The 14,386-nt window shown below is 36.0% G+C and overlaps 3 protein-coding genes across 7 annotated transcripts; 1 reads left to right on the forward strand and 2 right to left on the reverse strand.

The window, feature by feature from the left end:
• Positions 1-419: 419 nt before the first annotated feature.
• LOC112000075 (protein MHF1 homolog) lies at positions 420-2,940 on the reverse strand. Of its 5 annotated transcripts, none has more exons than XR_010626474.1 (5): positions 2,685-2,932; positions 2,536-2,607; positions 1,553-1,636; positions 900-1,106; positions 420-603 (listed from the first exon to the last, which is right to left on the reverse strand). XR_010626474.1 is itself a non-coding variant. In XM_065767107.1 (5 exons), exons 1-4 carry the CDS (start codon positions 2,812-2,814, stop codon positions 1,281-1,283), a joined length of 360 nt encoding a protein of 119 aa, XP_065623179.1. In that variant the 5' UTR covers positions 2,815-2,940; the 3' UTR covers positions 994-1,106; position 1,280. The 5 variants fall into 5 exon arrangements, 4 of the variants coding, with proteins under 4 accessions (XP_065623178.1, XP_023887947.1, XP_065623179.1 ...); XM_065767107.1 differs by lacking the exon at positions 420-603 and adding an exon at positions 1,280-1,354 and having other exon boundaries at positions 994-1,106; positions 2,685-2,940; XM_024032182.2 differs by lacking the exon at positions 420-603 and adding an exon at positions 1,280-1,354 and having other exon boundaries at positions 994-1,106; positions 1,553-1,633; positions 2,685-2,933.
• A 1,710-nt stretch (positions 2,941-4,650) lies between these two features.
• On the forward strand, positions 4,651-10,624 carry LOC136064823 (trihelix transcription factor ASR3-like). The gene is made up of 4 exons (XM_065767093.1): positions 4,651-6,023; positions 7,144-7,429; positions 8,978-9,029; positions 10,041-10,624. Exons 1-4 carry the CDS (start codon positions 5,330-5,332, stop codon positions 10,365-10,367), a joined length of 1,359 nt encoding a protein of 452 aa, XP_065623165.1. The 5' UTR covers positions 4,651-5,329; the 3' UTR covers positions 10,368-10,624.
• Positions 10,625-11,172: 548 nt separating this feature from the next.
• LOC136064828 (magnesium protoporphyrin IX methyltransferase, chloroplastic-like) lies at positions 11,173-13,682 on the reverse strand. Its single transcript, XM_065767100.1, has 2 exons — positions 12,997-13,682; positions 11,173-11,782 (listed from the first exon to the last, which is right to left on the reverse strand). Exons 1-2 carry the CDS (start codon positions 13,576-13,578, stop codon positions 11,375-11,377), a joined length of 990 nt encoding a protein of 329 aa, XP_065623172.1. The 5' UTR covers positions 13,579-13,682; the 3' UTR covers positions 11,173-11,374.
• Positions 13,683-14,386: the final 704 nt, after the last annotated feature.

Here is a 14,386-nt window from a genome sequence, read left to right on the forward strand (position 1 = left end):
CCCAAGTTAAAAACTGTATTCTCTCTCTCTCTCTCTCTCACATAGCCCATAATCATATACAGTTGCAACTTTAATGATGGTGAAAAGCTCTCCAAAAAATATAATGAGACATTCATGGAAAAGTGACAATTTAATTGCAAATGTGAAACCTCTACTTTACAACTGGTCCTCTCTCTCTCTCTCTAATAAAAGATTACAACTGGTTTGGTTGTACATCCAGTGTCTGGAACCAAGTCAATATTTGGGGTCCAGCCATCTATTTTATATGATTATTGATTAACATATCTATTTTTAATCCTATTAATTTATACATTCAATAAGTGTCAAGAATTTTATATCATTATTGAGTAGGAAGACAAAAAGCTTACCATGTAGGTGTGAGCCATTTAATCGGGCAACCAAGGTCGTAACTGGGCAAGTGAAAAAAAAACCTCATAAAAGTGTTTGGAAACAGTCAAATAAAATACAACATTGGGCCAGATTCATATGGGTCCAAAAAGATAATAGTACTATTGTACTGGCCCATCACTTTCCATTGGTCCTACTCCCAGGTGGTATCCCACATCATCAATTTTTAGAACTGTCTTCTATCAACTACAGAACCTGAACAAAAAAACGTTGTCATTTGATGTACCAGGTACCGAAAAGGCTATTACATTTCCCATCAGTTTTTATATTGGTGTAGGTCCAGTGCAACTTTCACCAACCACACCATGTGTGCCAACTCCAATGCTTAATTGGATAATATGAGTAATATATCAAGCAGCAGTCTCACACGGAATGATCATAGTATTATTAGTTTAAACTAATTGCCTTTCAACTTCAAGCTAAGGTGTAATATGCATTTAATCAGAAACTGATCAGCAATTTAAATGATGCAGAAGCTTGGACATTCTTACAAAAGGGAGGTGTTTGCAAAATCTAGGTAAAGGCACGGATCCAATATTGGAGAGTGCTTTAGTTATCAGGAATATGCACTACACTTGTAGTTGCTTTGTTCTCCTTTCTTGGCGTCTTCTTCCGCTTCCTCTCGGATTGGGGTTCTTTAGCTTTCAGATCATCGCATAAGGACCTCAAAGAGGTAGCTAGATGTTCGTTTCTGTGTGCTAAAACCAAATAGAGAAATTAATAGCACGTTCAAAGGAAACAAAAACGTGATCCCTCTGTTTCCCTTTCTCTCTTTCCCCTTCTTTCCCTTCCACACCCCACCAATAAAGAAAAAAGAGCTTGGTTAATACAACAAGCAAAAAACCCTTTTGGCCTTTAGCTCAAATAGTACCTTAAGGTCCACATGACGCAACTGATACATGCATCCGCCCTCTCGCAGCGTGTAGACCCAACAATAATGTGGGACCTACACATTGTGAGTGGTAGAATGCATGAGACACATTCTCCACATTAAGGTGTGTAACATATTAATAAAAAGAGAAGGGGGAGGGGATCATATGTGGCAAATTGCAAAGGCATTTATAACCAAGTATAGGTAAATAGAGAGGTTATATAGATAGTCAACCTATAAAAGAAACTGATCAACAATACTTGGAAAACTCACCAGAAAGTATGACATCTTCCATCTTTACAATTTTGCGACTGGCATGCTGTGCAAATAGCTCAAGGTCCTTTGCCAGCTGCTCTGCTATGCAGAAAAAAAGAAACTTATTAATTAGCTAAAAAAATTGAGTTTTGCTCACTACCTTAAGAGTTGAAAAAGTAAATTCTGAGGTTCATTGCACTGTATCTTTTTGTAAGAAATTCTATTAATGCCACTTTGTAAGCTAGCACCCCTTTTGACTCAATACTCAAGATTGATACAGATGTAGGACAAAATTCAATAACCATATAAAATTGCCTAATCCATTCCACATAACTCCAACAAATATCAAGTACACAGACTCTTATATGGCACAATTGTAATCATCAGTAAACCAAATGAAACTAGCATTTCGACCGCATACATCCTTATGAAGGAAAAATCATAGCCCAACAAGCAACTACCTAGCATTCCAAAGAGGAATGGTTCTGATTTGATCTACAATTTTGCAATGTACAGAACTTAGCTACAGTCCCTAATTAAATACAACCATAATAACAAATTGGCCAATGCAGCAAAACCATGTGGCTTATTGGCAACACACTCGGTTGTGTATAGTTACAACCTAGGATGCACGGACATAGCCTGTCCGGATACGAAAACAGGTATGACACAGTGACTAAAGCAATTTCTGAAAAATTATAACATGAAACGGCTGGTACGACTAACCTAAATGAAGTGTAAGTGCTTCCTAGAACACAAGCTGCAAGACCACATGATTGAATTTAATTAGGAAACACCTAAGCTATAGTATCTTAAGTAACTGTAACTAAGTTTTTACCTTTTGCAAGTCAATCAGTTAATTTCCCAATAGATTCATACCACACCCAAGCACCCAAAATCCTAATTCTAGACTTCTTAGTGGGCTAAAATTGCCATGTTGTAAATACTAAAAAGCAATAATTACATAAGAAGAGCGAGAATAAAATGAATTATAAATGAACCTGCATATTTGAAGGCCAAATCGGAAATGCAAGCGACAATGGGTTCGGATATTTCCATCCCATTTCTTTTCGCTGAAAAACAAAACGAAACATTTCTGAATTTCAGTTTCCAAAAAGAAAAAAAAAAAAAAAAAGATGAAAGAAGGTACCTTCGGCTTCAGCAATAGAGATGGTGGAGAGGCGGAATCGATCTCTCAACACATCGCTCACTGACTCTGTTTCTTCTTCTTCTTCTTCTTCTCTTTCCATTTCCATGTCCATGTCCATTGCCTTTTCCATTTTCGCTTTTTTTTGGGGGGCTTAGGGCTTTACTCAGAACATGCGCGCGCTTTCGGCTTTAAAACGCACCGCACCGTTCTCTTCCCATCGCGGCCCAAAGGCAAAGCCCACATCTTCAGGGCTTAGGATTTGTACTTAGGCTTAGGGCATTTGCTTCTTGACCAATCTTTATCTTTATTATCCGCCCCCAAAACACGATAAATTTGTATTAATCTCATTCGACAATAAGAAATTTTATCAATTAAGTTAATTATTATTAGATTTTATTTTTTAAAACTTTCTAATGTGTTATTATATTAGATTTTAATTGATATAATTTATTTTCTAAATCCAACTAAAGCTCCAAGGCCGATAGTATGCCCATAGTTATTAACATAGTCTCGGAGGCTCTTCTCTTCATTAATAAAACCATGCTACTCTTTTACTCAATATATATACATTAAACACATTAGTTTATCAAAAAGAATTATATTGGATTAAAAAATTCAACATTAAACACATTTAGATTATATTATGTTCATTCTCAAAAAAAAGAAAGAAAAAGATTATATTATGTTCAATTTTTTGTATAAATCCCCATAAAAAAATTGTACAAATGATATAATTAATTTTTACCGACCCTTTCTGTGATTAGACATTTAGTTAAAGCCTATTATTGATTTTGAAATTAAAGCTTGGAGACCATTGTTACTATTCCTTGGCATGCAACCATGTGGATTTTTTTTTTTTTTTTTGGATACCCTTATCCGTTATCACAATGTGACATATTAAAAAAAAGTATCCATCAATGTTAAACATCTAATCGGATAACAATTATGAAGCCAATCTATGAAGTAGTAACCCATCATCTAAACCTTATTACACAAAGTCTTTTGAACATGAAGTGCTATAATCCATGACATAGTAAGCTACCATATTCTAAGTTTCTAACTATGCATTACAATTTTCGGGCACCATTTGGTTTTGGTTGCAAGGAATGAGCCAACAAAAAGCATTGTTGTTATAAAAGATTCTAATACATAGGTTTTGTGTTTTTTGTGGCTAAACAAAAATGGTAATAGCATAGTTTTTATTTTTATTTTTTTGAGAATCCAGCCAAGGCTTTTTATTAGGGTAAATACTAAATACATAGTTACAATAAAGATACAGAAGCCATTCGACAACCTAATATATTAAACTTAGCCAGTTACCTTGTAATAAAAGATAAACATTTGATTTTCTCCCAAAAAAAAAAAGCTGAAAAAGATAAAACATTATATTTGACAGCTATTGTATTTGAAAAATTAAATTATAAATTTAACAGCTATTGCCCCTTGATATTTGCATATAAATATGGTAATTAATTTATTATATATTCTAAGATTGATTATATCTTTTAGTGTAAATTACACTAATATCTCTTGAGATTTGGAGAATTATTAGAAATTTTCTCCTATATTCATAAATAATGCCCTGATCTTTGAAATTTTTACATATATGACTATTTATGCGCTACTAAAAATTAAGTCCAAAAACATAGGTTTCTACCTTTTTTTTTTTTTTGAGAATCACATATTCACATATGTTTCTACCTAAAATATCATTCAAAATAGTTTCAAATAATGTTTTTTGACTGGGTTATACATTTTTTTTTCATAAAAAAAAAAAAAAAATGAAAACTAGGTTATTCTTATATGATAAGAAAAAACAATAAAAATATGCTAAAAATAAAAAATTAAAAAAAAAGAAGGTTAAGTGATATTTTTGAAATTAGGATGAGGACTCAATCTTGGAGATATAAATTATTTCTTGCTTTAAATATATGCATAATTTCTCTAAAAGCGTGTACACTTCGTAATGGTATAGTTACCACATATTGCGAGAGAAATGATACATATATCTGATTCATGAGATACTTTCTCCTAATTTTATTTTTGAGATAAACCTTATAGTAGTTTTGATACTTAAAAACTTACCCTCAACCATATCTCAACTCACCTTTAAAGACAGAATCAGGCAACTTTAGATATGGTCTAGGGAAGTTGCCTGAGTCACACTGCCCAAGAAGGGGTGAGCATGTCTGCCAGATTTTCTGCCTAAACAAGAAAAGAGTGATGCCAATGTTTGGAAGCTCAATAACTTTAAGGAGGGTGGTTTCCCAATTATAGTAGAATCTTAATATACGGCACAGAATATTAGAACCATTGACCTTCCAAAAGAACGTTACAGATTTGGCAAATATGGTACTTAAAAAGGCTGGAAATGACTCCCATATTGGGACACCTTAAATCTTCCAGGAAGAACTTGGATTACTGCATGGTTAGATTCCACTGACCTTTGGAAAGAGCATTAGAGATTAAGTTCTATTCCATGCCCAACTAGAACCAAAAACACTCACAATAAATCCAACTTTTTCTCTCATTTCTAAACAAATGAAACAAAAAACCCTCACATCTAACCAAACCTCCATCTAAAAAGCCTTTAGGTTAATCTGACTCTCAAGTTATCATACGCTACCAAAACACATTTGTTCTTGATGGCGCCAGAGTCAAACAGCTTAAATGAAAATGCTGATTGTCCACATGTTGGACTTATCAAACAAGAAGCTCTTATTGACAGCACAGACGATGGGAATAAGATAACAAGGCATCCTCGATGGACCAGAGATGAAACACTCATCCTAATACAAGGCAAGAAGGTTATTGAGGATGGGGTTCGAGGGGGTCGTAGATCTACTTCAACCTTTGGTTCATGCCAAGTAGAACCCAAGTGGAATTCAGTCTCATCATATTGTAAACAGCGTGGCGTGAAGAGAGGACCAGTCCAGTGCAGGAAAAGATGGGGTAATCTTCTTACTGATTACAAGAAAATTAAAAGATGGGAGTCACAGATAAAGGAAGAGGCTGAATCGTTTTGGATGATGAGGAATGATATACGGAGAGAAAAGAAACTGGCAAGTTTCTTTGATAAGGAAATCTACAATGCATTGGATGGAATGACGTTTTCTGCTGCCGCATTTCCGCTGCCACTGGTTGCAGTACGAGCAAATGAAAATGACTCTGATGGAGTCAAAGCAGAGGTTGAAGATGAGGATGGGGATGAAGAGGAGACCCCTGTAGCAGTTTTTGATAGTCATCGACATGCTACAGCAGAAGATGGTTTGTTTTCAGATTTTGAACATTCAGAGCAAGAAGAATCAGGCTGTAGACCTGAGTATGAAACTGTTTCAGGTACCAAATGTTATGTTGAAGTGTCCACTCTTATTAAACTTTTTTACCCTGCATAGCTTCTGGCTTAGATACAATTTTGTTTGAATGATTTCTGCCTGACATATGAAAGTCATAGGTTTTTGTAATATATATTTGTGGGGTTATGGTTTTGCATCATTTTTTAAACTTTAGTGCAGGACAATGTGTTTGTTAACATGGGTTAATTTCACATCAGTCTGTGTTTTATTTTGATTTAAACCAGCTACTACGAAGTAGATTAACATCAATCGATTTTATAGAGTAACATGTCAACACTCTGTTCAAAATTTTAAATCTAAGTCACTTGTGAAATAGTCATAAACGTTCCTAATAGTCGTACCATGCTGTTTTTGCTCTGATAAGCAGAGAAACGGTATTTCTGCCAGAGGTTCTCTCATCAAGGTAAAACCAATATGTTCATACAATCATACTCTTTTTATTAGTTGCATATGGTTCAATCTATTGAATTGCCATACAAAACATGTGACAAGTTGGTTGGCACTTGATAGACCTGCCTTTTTTCCTCAGACTAGCCGGTTGCTGCTGCTTTTCATATCACTCACACAGAATAATGAATTACATTTAGATCACCAAAATGGAACCAATTTGTTTGTTTTGTTGTTTTTGCATGTTTTAATTCCACATTGTAAACTCAACCAATCAGTATTGCACCTGGTCAAGCGTATTGGATTATCAACAAGGACACTTATTATGAGACAATCTTAAACAATTGGTTCGTGAGTTCAATATCCAATTTTCATGATTTGTGCCTCTTTGTTTCCCAAGTCTACGATTTCCAATTGGAGAGCATCTTTTTTTGTTAAAAATGACGTTTCACCTTAAGGATTTTAATTTTTGTTATCATACAATGGCACTTCAATAAATTGCTATAGGTACTGCTACAAAGAGTTCATTGACTAAGAATGAAACGCATTCTACACTTTAAATGCACCTTAAATTTTCTTTCACATATGGAACATGATCTTACGGATTCCATGTCCAAAGGCTAAAACTTAGTGATGGAATAATTTGTTTTTCACTCCCAAACTGAAGAACTGGAAAACATAAAGAGGTTACACATTGTTTTGTTTCTATTCTGCAGGCACCGTTAAAGGCAAACAACCAGGGTCAGCCAGTATTTGGAGAGAATCTATCTCTGAAGAGGAACGGAAGAGAAGGCGGTTGTCATTGGATGGACAGGAAGATGCATCCAGTTTGGGGAATCAATTAGTCAAAGTTTTAGAGATGAATAGTAACAAGTTAAATGCGCATCTTGAAGCTCAGAACATAAGCTGTCAACTGGACAGGGACCAGAGGAAGGAGCATACTGACAGCTTGGTTGCTGCTCTTAGCAAGGTCACTGATGCTCTTGTAAGAATTGCGGACAAGTTATAAACTGCAATCATTAGAAAATAAGACACCCTTTACAATTTCTGTGAAATGTAGTCAAGAATAAGGACTTAGCATTTAGAGTTGACAGATTTAAGGTGCTTTTAGTTTTTAATACACTGCAGTAATCAACAAGAAGCTACTCATTCTACTTTAATATACTTGAGTGACTTGTGAGCCATGACAAATTGGTATTAATGTTTCTTGACTCAAACCATTCCTCAGGCTTCTATCCCCAGATTGCACCAAAGGGGATTGAGTTACATCTCTGAAAATATTAAAAGATTAGTTATCATTCTGGTGGTAAATTTCATCTAGTTTACCAAGACATCTTCTTGCCCTTTTAAAGGAGGAGAGGTACTAACCTACAAGGCTACAAAATCCAGCAGTAAATGAACAGGATTATGGACCAGTACAAAAACAAGCACCAGTGTTGCAAACATATAATTAGGCATCAAGCTTATATCTTTATATGCTGGGTGCTTTGATGGTATTTGGACTACTGGGCAACTTCATAGAAGGTTAATACAAACAGCACAAATTGGGAATTTGCCTATGGGCTTCACTCTCCTCCACTCCTACTTTTTATTTTTATTTTTATAGATAGGATAGAAATTCAACCTATGACGTCCACTCTATGATGATTGCTCTTTATCATTAGGCTAAGATACCAATTTGTTTTTCGCGCAAGTAGGATTCAAATCCTAGATCTCTTATTCGATGGTAGGAGACTTTACCAGTTGAGCTAACTAGAAGACACTTCTCCTCTCTTACTTACCATTACTTAACAGAAAAGGGAAAAAAATGACAATGAACACAAAAATTTGTCAAAATGCATAAAATGTTTTATACATTGATATCTGCTATACAATTTGGAATCCATTAGTACATGCAGAGAACAACATACATGGAAAAAAATCACGCTTTACATTCAACTTGGAGGAATTTCCTAACCTTCTTATAAACAGAACAACAAGATTAAGGCAAAACTTATTTCTAACCTCTCTTCATCATTATGCAGGAACAGCCTCAACAAGCTTTGCAAAGTAAAATTGCGTAGTGATGAGGCCTCTCTTGTTTATCTTCCACCCTACCTTTTGCAATGCCCTCTCCACATCTGCCTCTGAATGGAGATATGCCCTTGTTGCCTTTGAAGGCCCTGGGAACAACTCTCCTATTCTCTTCAATATATCATAATAAAATGTTTTTGGTGCAAAGCTCAGAATTAATCGATCCTCTGCCAAGGAAGCAAGGTGTGCAATCATCCCGTCTGCCTTACTCTGTGGGTAATGAATTAAAACATCTAGGCAAACCACTGTGTGATATTTCCCATCTAAGCTCTCCAAATCCTTCACTTCAAATTTCGGCATCACTGGTGCTTGCGAGAGGTCATCCTTGCCTGCTAGAAGCTGTTCCTCTGCCTGCATGAAATTTGAAACACGAACAAATAAGGTTTGCAAGTGCTGCATGGGTTGAACAAATTGTAGAACTCCTATAAGAATAGAAAGTTGACATGATAATGAATTCATTATGATTCACTTTCTCAGGGAACTAAAGTTTAGTAGTAATCCTATTAGTATAGCTCACCAGTTATACCTGGTAAGAAATGGAGGGGGAAAGAGAAAACAAAAAGAGGCTTAAATTAAGCCATACTAGCACTGGGAACCAGAAATCCAAGTTCATTGGCAGTAAAAAGTCACATACTTGTCATACTAGTTTTGCGATCTGCACCAGGTATACATGTTCACGAAGGGAAAAACTTAACTACAATTCCTTAAATTCACCTGTGTGGTTGCATTAACCAATACCAAAAAAAAAAAAAAAAAAGATTTTAAATCTAAGTCACTTGTGAAATAGTCATAAACGTTCCTAATAGTCGTACCATGCTGTTTTTGCTCTGATAAGCAGAGAAACGGTATTTCTGCCAGAGGTTCTCTCATCAAGGTAAATCCAATATGTTCATACAATCATACTCTTTTTATTAGTTGCATATGGTTCAATCTATTTAATTGCCATACAAAACATGTGACAAGTTGGTTGGCACTTGATAGACCTGCCTTTTTTCCTCAGACTAGCCGGTTGCTGCTGCTTTTCATATCACTCACACAGAATAATGAATTACATTTAGATCACCAAAATGGAACCAATTTGTTTGTTTTGTTGTTTTTGCATGTTTTAATTCCACATTGTAAACTCAACCAATCAGTATTGCACCTGGTCAAGCGTATTGGATTATCAACAAGGACACTTATTATGAGACAATCTTAAACAATTGGTTCGTGAGTTCAATATCCAATTTTCATGATTTGTGCCTCTTTGTTTCCCAAGTCTACGATTTCCAATTGGAGAGCATCTTTTTTTGTTAAAAATGACGTTTCACCTTAAGGATTTTAATTTTTGTTATCATATAATGGCACTTCAATAAATTGCTATAGGTACTGCTACAAAGAGTTCATTGACTAAGAATGAAACGCATTCTACACTTTGAATGCACCTTAAATTTTCTTTCACATATGGAACATGATCTTACGGATTCCATGTCCAAAGGCTAAAACTTAGTGATGGAATAATTTGTTTTTCACTCCCAAACTGAAGAACTGGAAAACATAAAGAGGTTACACATTGTTTTGTTTCTATTCTGCAGGCACCGTTAAAGGCAAACAACCAGGGTCAGCCAGTATTTGGAGAGAATCTATCTCTGAAGAGGAACGGAAGAGAAGGCGGTTGTCATTGGATGGACAGGAAGATGCATCCAGTTTGGGGAATCAATTAGTCAAAGTTTTAGAGATGAATAGTAACAAGTTAAATGCGCATCTTGAAGCTCAGAACATAAGCTGTCAACTGGACAGGGACCAGAGGAAGGAGCATACTGACAGCTTGGTTGCTGCTCTTAGCAAGGTCACTGATGCTCTTGTAAGAATTGCGGACAAGTTATAAACTGCAATCATTAGAAAATAAGACACCCTTTACAATTTCTGTGAAATGTAGTCGAGAATAAGGACTTAGCATTTAGAGTTGACAGATTTAAGGTGCTTTTAGTTTTTAATACACTGCAGTAATCAACAAGAAGCTACTCATTGTACTTTAATATACTTGAGTGACTTGTGAGCCATGACAAATTGGTATTAATGTTTCTTGACTCAAACCATTCCTCAGGCTTCTATACCCAGATTGCACCAAAGGGGATTGAGTTACATCTCTGAAAATATTAAAAGATTAGTTATCATTCTGGTGGTAAATTTCATCTAGTTTACCAAGACATCTTCTTGCCCTTTTAAAGGAGGAGAGGTACTAACCTACAAGGCTACAAAATCCAGCAGTAAATGAACAGGATTATGGACCAGTACAAAAACAAGCACCAGTGTTGCAAACATATAATTAGGCATCAAGCTTATATCTTTATATGCTGGGTGCTTTGATGGTATTTGGACTACTGGGCAACTTCATAGAAGGTTAATACAAACAGCACAAATTGGGAATTTGCCTATGGGCTTCACTCTCCTCCACTCCTACTTTTTATTTTTATTTTTATAGATAGGATAGAAATTCAACCTATGACGTCCACTCCATGATGATTGCTCTTTATCATTAGGCTAAGATACCAAATTTTTTTTCGCGTAAGCAGGATTCAAATCCTAGATCTTTTATTTGATGGTAGGAGACTTTACCAGTTGAGCTAACTAGAAGACACTTCTCCTCTCTTACTTACCATTACTTAACAGAAAAGGGAAAAAAATGACAATGAACACAAAAATTTGTCAAAATGCATAAAATGTTTTATACATTGATATCTGCTATACAATTTGGAATCCATTAGTACATGCAGAGAACAACATACATGGAAAAAAATCACGCTTTACATTCAACTTGGAGGAATTTCCTAACCTTCTTATAAACAGAACAACAAGATTAAGGCAAAACTTATTTCTAACCTCTCTTCATCATTATGCGGGAACAGCCTCAACAAGCTTTGCAAAGTAAAATTGCGTAGTGATGAGGCCTCTCTTGTTTATCTTCCACCCTACCTTTTGCAATGCCCTCTCCACATCTGCCTCTGAATGGAGATATGCCCTTGTTGCCTTTGAAGGCCCTGGGAACAACTCTCCTATTCTCTTCAATATATCATAATAAAATGTTTTTGGTGCAAAGCTCAGAATTAATCGATTCTCTGCCAAGGAAGCAAGGTGTGCAATCATCCCGTCTGCCTTACTCTGTGGGTAATGAATTAAAACATCTAGGCAAACCACTGTGTGATATTTCCCATCTAAGCTCTCCAAATCCTTCACTTCAAATTTCGGCATCACTGGTGCTTGCGAGAGGTCATCCTTGCCTGCTAGAAGCTGTTCCTCTGCCTGCATGAAATTTGAAACACGAACAAATAAGGTTTGCAAGTGCTGCATGGGTTGAACAAATTGTAGAACTCCTATAAGAATAGAAAGTTGACATGATAATGAATTCATTATGATTCACTTTCTCAGGGAACTAAAGTTGAGTAGTAGTAATCCTATTAGTATAGCTCACCAGTTATACCTGGTAAGAAATGGAGGGGGAAAGAGAAAACAAAAAGAGGCTTAAATTAAGCCATACTAGCACTGGGAACCAGAAATCCAAGTTCATTGGCAGTAAAAAGTCACATACTTGTCATACTAGTTTTGTGATCTGCACCAGGTATACATGTTCACAAAGGGAAAAACTTAACTACAATTCCTTAAATTCACCTGTGTGGTTGCATTAACCAATACCCAAAAAAAGAAAAAAAAAAAGGATGTTATCTTTCCCAAGGATAATTAAATTCAACAATGTGGTTATTGGCCAATGCAGTCACTAAATCAAATTTAATTTGGGGATCTTGAGTACAATACCTTAAGAATGGTACTGTACCTAAATTATTTGTTCACAAAAAGATAATGGTTCAACAATTATAAAGTAGCATTTAAGTCTCTGTTCCTTTCTCTCATAAGCCCCCATCCCCAAGTCCAAAATGACCAATAATGCACATTTTTAACAACACCACCAAACAGCAGTCAATAACAAACCATATCTCAGATTCTCAAGTCTCAACTCGACGAAAAAAGACATAAACCCTATTTTAAAATAACATGGCATGGAGACACCCCCACATTGACAACGGACACGATTCTCTCTATTTCACTTGAAAGGAAAATGTCTATTTCAAGGTTAAGATTTTTATTTATTTTTTATCGGTGATATCATTTAAAATTTTAAATGCCGTGACACTGATTCAGCGATGGTAGGATACATACTACAGGGTGTGGCTTCTGTCCAGTGTCTCCAGTGCATTGGACCAGCTGCGACCATGACACATGTCTGAAAATAAACAGGTGTCATGATTGCAACGGGTCCAGTTTTACAAGACACTGAACAGAAGCCACACCCCATACTACAAACCATGTGTCACTACTACATATGCCCTTTTAGCAAAAATTTGTAACAGCTTTAGCATTATCCTTAAATTTATAGTAATATCTAATCTGAACACAGAAATTGGAAAACCGTTATGACAGTTAAACAGACAGTTAATATATTGAGACCCTGATTGACTGACCTGTTTCTGAGCTTCAGCAACCATAGCAGCAGAAATATCGGTGGCAGTGACAATGGCCCCCTCCTTAGCAAGCGGAATAGACAGAGAGCCAGTTCCACAACCAGCATCACAAACAGTAACCCCACGAAGCGAACCATCGTCAGTCAACATAGTAATGGCATTCTCGACTGTTTTCGAATGGCCAAGCCTAATGTCTTTCTGAACCCGGTTCACATCGTCGGTCTCACCGTAAATCTTCTTCCACCTCTGGAACCCAGAGTTGTTGAAGTACTCCCTCACCACCTCCTTGTCGTCCCCGCCTACCTCCTCTGCCTGGATGCGCCGCCGTCTCTCGGGGTCGGTGAGGGAGAGTACGGCTGCGAGGGCGGCGACTGAGCTGCCTCCGATGACGGCGAGAGTTGTGCCGTCTAAGGTGGGGGCGGTGGCGGAGGAAAGAGGAGGGATGGCGAATGTGGTGGTGGTGGGTCTAATTGTAGTAGTTGGTGTTGTGAGCTTTGGAGGGGCTTTTGGAGAGAATGCTGGTGGGTTTGGGTGGTGGGTGTGGAAGCCAAGTGGGGAGGAGAGTGAAGCTGAAAAGGCCATTGTTTTTGGGGGTCTCGAAGTCGGAGACGGAGACACAGTAAGAGTCTGAGATTTTAGTAATTGATAACGTTATCCTAGATAAGATTGAACTACGGCCTACGGGGCTACCTCCAACGATTCTCCTGGGTCCCACTATTTTTCTCTCGCATATTTTTGTCTTTTGCCGTTTTTTTTGTTAAAATTATTAAAAAAAAAAAAAGTTTTATCTGTTGACTTTCGATATAAACTGTTTACCATCGCACTGAGATACTAGTTGATTTTTTGTTTAGGTAGAAATTAAACATCAAATTTTTTATTTAATTATAAATTTTTTTACTAATTGAACTAATTAGAACTTACTTTGCTGTGTTTTAATTGTTCAAAGAACCATGCTATTTAACCAAAAAAAAATTTTGATAATATTCTTCAGAATAGTTAAATTGGTAAATTTTTTATTTGTTTCATTTATGTGTCTCTAAATTTTCTCATTTTGAAAACATGGCTTCAATGGATTTAAAAGTCTGAGCCATTAAGGTAATAAATGAAATGGTCTGGTCAAAATATGGGACACAACTTCTCTATATAAAAAAGATGTTTGGTTGTTTAAATTCAATCTTCTTAGAGCATTCACAGCAGTGGAGCAATAATTTTAGCTATTTAGTACCACAAAAAGTTACTTTATCTATTTATCTACACACATGCTACAGCAGTGGATCTATTTTAGCTTTCAACACAATAAAATAATATAAAAATTACAATAAAATAATATAACCACTACAATAAAATAATATATCCCACTCCAAAAAAACATACACAACATCGGCTACAA

The sequence above is a fragment of the Quercus suber genome, unplaced genomic scaffold (genome assembly GCF_002906115.3).
Source record: "Quercus suber isolate HL8 unplaced genomic scaffold, Cork oak 2.0 scaffold_772, whole genome shotgun sequence".
Taxonomy (NCBI): domain Eukaryota; kingdom Viridiplantae; phylum Streptophyta; class Magnoliopsida; order Fagales; family Fagaceae; genus Quercus; species Quercus suber.

What these genes read in the sequence shown, in the direction of transcription:
- LOC136064823 (XM_065767093.1), top strand. Translation starts at nt 5,330, where the DNA reads ATGGCGCCAGAGTCAAACAGCTTAAATGAAAATGCTGATTGTCCACAT. An exon ending in CTTGTAAGAATTGCGGACAA is followed by an intron (nt 7,430 to 8,977) that starts GTTATAAACTGC and finishes TCACTTTCTCAG; the next exon opens with GGAACTAAAGTTTAGTAGTA. An exon ending in TAGCTCACCAGTTATACCTG is followed by an intron (nt 9,030 to 10,040) that starts GTAAGAAATGGA and finishes TGGAAAACATAA; the next exon opens with AGAGGTTACACATTGTTTTG.
- LOC136064828 (XM_065767100.1), bottom strand. Translation starts at nt 13,578, where the DNA reads ATGGCCTTTTCAGCTTCACTCTCCTCCCCACTTGGCTTCCACACCCAC. An exon ending in TTGCTGAAGCTCAGAAACAG is followed by an intron (nt 11,783 to 12,996) that starts GTCAGTCAATCA and finishes AATTTCATGCAG; the next exon opens with GCAGAGGAACAGCTTCTAGC.
- LOC112000075 (XM_065767106.1), bottom strand. Translation starts at nt 2,814, where the DNA reads ATGGAAAAGGCAATGGACATGGACATGGAAATGGAAAGAGAAGAAGAA. An exon ending in TTTGGCCTTCAAATATGCAG is followed by an intron (nt 1,637 to 2,535) that starts GTTCATTTATAA and finishes TTTTCTGCATAG; the next exon opens with CAGAGCAGCTGGCAAAGGAC. An exon ending in GGAAGATGTCATACTTTCTG is followed by an intron (nt 1,107 to 1,552) that starts GTGAGTTTTCCA and finishes ATTTGGTTTTAG; the next exon opens with CACACAGAAACGAACATCTA.